Below are 4085 nucleotides of genomic sequence, written 5' to 3' on the forward strand. Positions count from 1 at the left end.
TTTTTAAATCACGGTAAAAGGGTAGACGCCATCAGTCTTATATTACATAAAAAAAAACAGTAGTAAGATATATTTTTAAATCAGGGCTGATGATTCTTGCTTTAACTAACATATGCAACACCATTATACTTACCTATACCTACTGTATATTATACAGGTACTGGTGCGGAATTCTGCTTTACGGAATGCCTTTGTTAAACACTTAGCTGTGATTACAATATTATACCATCGCCATTCATGTGGGTAATATATTATAATAGACAGACATCTAAGCAAATATAATATTATGTATAATATTATAAGTTATAACTTATAACACATACAATAGCGCATAAATGGGCGTAAACCATCGCATGTGTACTGCGGTGCATAGGTAGGTTTATCGTATATGATTGTATACAGGATGGTTCAAAAATCTTCATCCGATTGCGAACTGATATTGTTCAGTGACCATAAACGAGACGTATTATATATTTATATACAACGATACTGTGTTTTCTTTTAAACGTGTATTTTGGGCGTTTGTATTATGATTAACGAGATGCTGACAGTTATAGTGTTGGGATGGTCAAATAAACCTATAGGATACCTTATGCCCTGTGTTAAAACTGTAAAATTTAAGAATAATATTATTACTTCTTCCCAACCTTGTATCTATTATAATTTTTTAAATAAATACAAATTTTTGAAATAGGATGAAAATGTTTAATACTTTTGAAACAACCTGTATAAGTACCTATTATAATATGAAAAAAGTATATAATAGCGTTCCGTGTGATGGTACCACTGCGACGTCTAGTGATGAATTCGGGTTCGATATGGAAATCGAACGGATTGATAAAAATTAATAATCGCAACTACAGTATTAGTCCGACAGGCGTACGGTAGTGTCATATATTTTATGACACGAGTGCGAGCCGCGTGTTCGATCGAGTGCAACGATAAACGCCGACGGCCGATGGGATACTGTACAAGATCGCATATTATATAAAGCAACAACAACAACAATAATAATGCTGCACAGATCCGTCGTGGGTGTTCGATCGCTCGCTAGTCGCTACCACCTAAATATTATTATGTTTCGCCGATCGGTTCTCGCGGCAGCGACGGCCCGCCGAGCGAAGTCTACGGGCAACGGTGGCGGCTTCGGCCCGAGACCACTGGACGGCGTCCGGGTGGTGGACATGAGCCGGGTGGCCGCGGGTCCCTACTGCGCGATGGTGCTGGCCGACATGGGCGCGGACGTGATCAAAGTCGAGAGACCGGTGGTCGGCGACGACAGCCGCCGGTACGGGCCGCCGTTCGTGGACGTCCGCGGCGACGGCGGGAGCGGCGAGAGCCGTTTGAGCCTGTACTTCGTGTCACTGAACCGGAACAAGCGGAGCGTGTGCGTGGACTTCCAGCAGCCGGATGGCCGGGCGATCATCCGCAAGTTGGTCGAGCGGTCGCACGTGCTCATCGAGAACTACATACCTGGCACGTTGGACAGGTGAGAGACTGCGCTGCAGACTGACAGGCGCCGCTGGGAGACGCGCAAGGGAGGGGAACGAAATAAAAAACGCGAGTCTTGGGCCGCGTGCCCCCCGCAAACGACATCGTCGACGTATATGCGCTTAACGCGTTTCTGCTCGTCCGAAGTAACTCTGCTGCGGCCCTGTATTACTAAATGCATTATATTATATCGTAATGGTTGGCCAGTACGAACGGGTGAAATAAGTGTACATTTTTCCGTTTGTATTGGCTACGAATATTAGGGCTCGGGAGTAATAGAGCCTAAAATAAACGAAACGTACCAACAAAAATGTTTAATAACTTACCAATATTTTTTTTCAAAATAACAAACAAAAAATCGTTGCTTGATTTTGAGATTTTACCCACAAATACTGCCTAGGAATAATATATATAATCTGTATACCTACATATCGAAATTAGAACGCACAATATTTTTTTTTGTAAAAGCTGAATAAAATTCACTATTATAAATATAATATTATTGAAAAATTCACTGTCTTAGTAAAAAATATGAACATATACCTAATATTATTAATCAATACCTACAATAAATTCTGTATTTGTGCCGGAGTAGCTGTTGCGCATTTACTACCACAAATGCACTCAGAATATTCTTCTAACGAAATTTGCATTTTTTTCTAAACACTTAAGCGTTTTTTCCCTGCAACACAATTAGTTCTTATTGCTAAAATAATGTGTGCAACCCAAAAATATCAGGAAGCATTTAGTGTCCAATATTAAAAAAAGTATTCAAAAATTCTGAGTGAAGAATTGAATTGGGTTTAAATTGATGAGTGTATTGTTTAGTATTGTGTATGTAATTGTTTTTTCTAATCACAGAAGTTATCCCAATAGAAGGATTTGCTCTTAAAGTTGTACGCAGGTGGTTCTTTTTAATGATTGAACAATTTATTTTGTTGGTACTTTATTATAGACTTAAGACATGTTTAGTTTCTGATCTGGAATAGAAATTATCCTAATATTAAGGAAAAAAGTGCTAACAAATTACGGAAATAAGCCGGAGAAATGATTGATTTGTTATAATTAAACTATATACAATAATAATTCTAGAAAATGTATGTTTTCCATCATTTTTAAATAAATACATTTTATTTTGTTGTAATAAATAAACAAAAATACTTTTTCGGTGAAATTTTATATTTTTAGGCTAAATATTAAAAACATGTTATGTTTTTATAACTTTTTTTAGACTTGAATCTTTTTTTTAATGTGATAATTTACGATGAATATTTTTCTTCTCTGAAGGTTTTTGTTGTTGTTTATTTCATATTTATCATAACATTATGTCTATTTTTACATTTTACAAGATTTATAGTCGAGTGATTATTGCAACGTTTTTTAAGAGTGTAAAAATCATATAGATATATTAATATCATATTAAATGAAATACACTAATGTTAATAATATTTTAAGTGTGTACTTTCATAAGTTTTTACACAATAGGAATAATTCAATAACACTTTCACATTCATGTTTATAGTTTAATAAAGATGTAACAGTATTATTAATACAAAGTGTCTCGTCGTATTTATTGTCCTCGCACATGTCCTAACATACCTAGTAGCAACTCTAACCACCTCTAGCTATAATTAAAAAAAACAATACACTGCTATTCCAATATTTAATGGATATTAATAATTAGCAATTAAAGTAGTTAATCATATTTACATAAATAAACTACAAATTGACTATCTCCGATTATTTTAAAAAATATGACATACATTAAAGTTTTTTCGTTTTAAGTTTTGGTCAACAAAAAAATGCTATGAATTACAAAATAACGATAAAATTGACTCCACGATACCGTTTCTGAAGCAAGGAATTAATTGATAACCTTTAGTGGATATTATACTTACCTATTATGTAAGGCGTGTTCAAAAATTTTGGAAAAGGAGTGATCAATGATAATATGATAAGTATGATTAATATTAATGAGAACATTAGGTGATTAAATATTTTACCTAATAAAAATACAGCAGTGTCAATTTGTTATTGCTCTATGTAGATTGTAGGTAGGTATTAAAATATACAAACGGTAATTAAAGAGTTTCCAAACTTTTTGAACACAAGGTATATTATTATATTATTTTTTCAATAAAAAAAATTAATAATAATAAAAAAAAAAATATCATTCTAATAACTTACAGCAATTATTATTGAAATGTACCAACTCAAGGTTATGTTGAGTTGAATTTTTTAGTAAATAATTTCATTTCATAAAAGTAAGTCAAATGATAAATATTTGTATAGAATAATATAATAATAATAAATGATTGCATATTCTGTCAAACAAGGAATTAAAACGTTCTACCTACTCGGGATTAGAGCTTGACTAATACAATTTGAATCCAGCATTTTACTTAATAATTATTAATCTTGTGACATGACAAATTAGATATTTGGACTTTGGACGTTTCCCTTTTTTAATCAAATCAAGTGTCATTATTAACTGTAGTTTTGATCCAAAATTATTTGCAGGTAAACTATATTATAATATAGCATAATTATTTACTTGTTTCATGGAAAGCATAAATACACATTTAAAAAAATAA

General features: G+C 33.1%; 1 protein-coding gene across 1 annotated transcript in view; it reads left to right on the forward strand.

The window, feature by feature from the left end:
• Window positions 1-844: 844 nt before the first annotated feature.
• The window catches only part of LOC100168975 (succinate--hydroxymethylglutarate CoA-transferase), a 16309-nt gene continuing 13068 nt past the window's right edge, over window positions 845-4085 (forward strand). Inside the window, exon 1 of the mRNA XM_029486711.1 lies at window positions 845-1489. Coding sequence (XP_029342571.1) covers window positions 1014-1489 — 476 coding nt within the window. The 5' untranslated portion in view covers window positions 845-1013. The remainder of the gene's footprint in view (window positions 1490-4085) is intronic.

This window comes from Acyrthosiphon pisum, chromosome A1 (genome assembly GCF_005508785.2).
Source record: "Acyrthosiphon pisum isolate AL4f chromosome A1, pea_aphid_22Mar2018_4r6ur, whole genome shotgun sequence".
In the NCBI taxonomy this organism is placed as follows: domain Eukaryota; kingdom Metazoa; phylum Arthropoda; class Insecta; order Hemiptera; family Aphididae; genus Acyrthosiphon; species Acyrthosiphon pisum.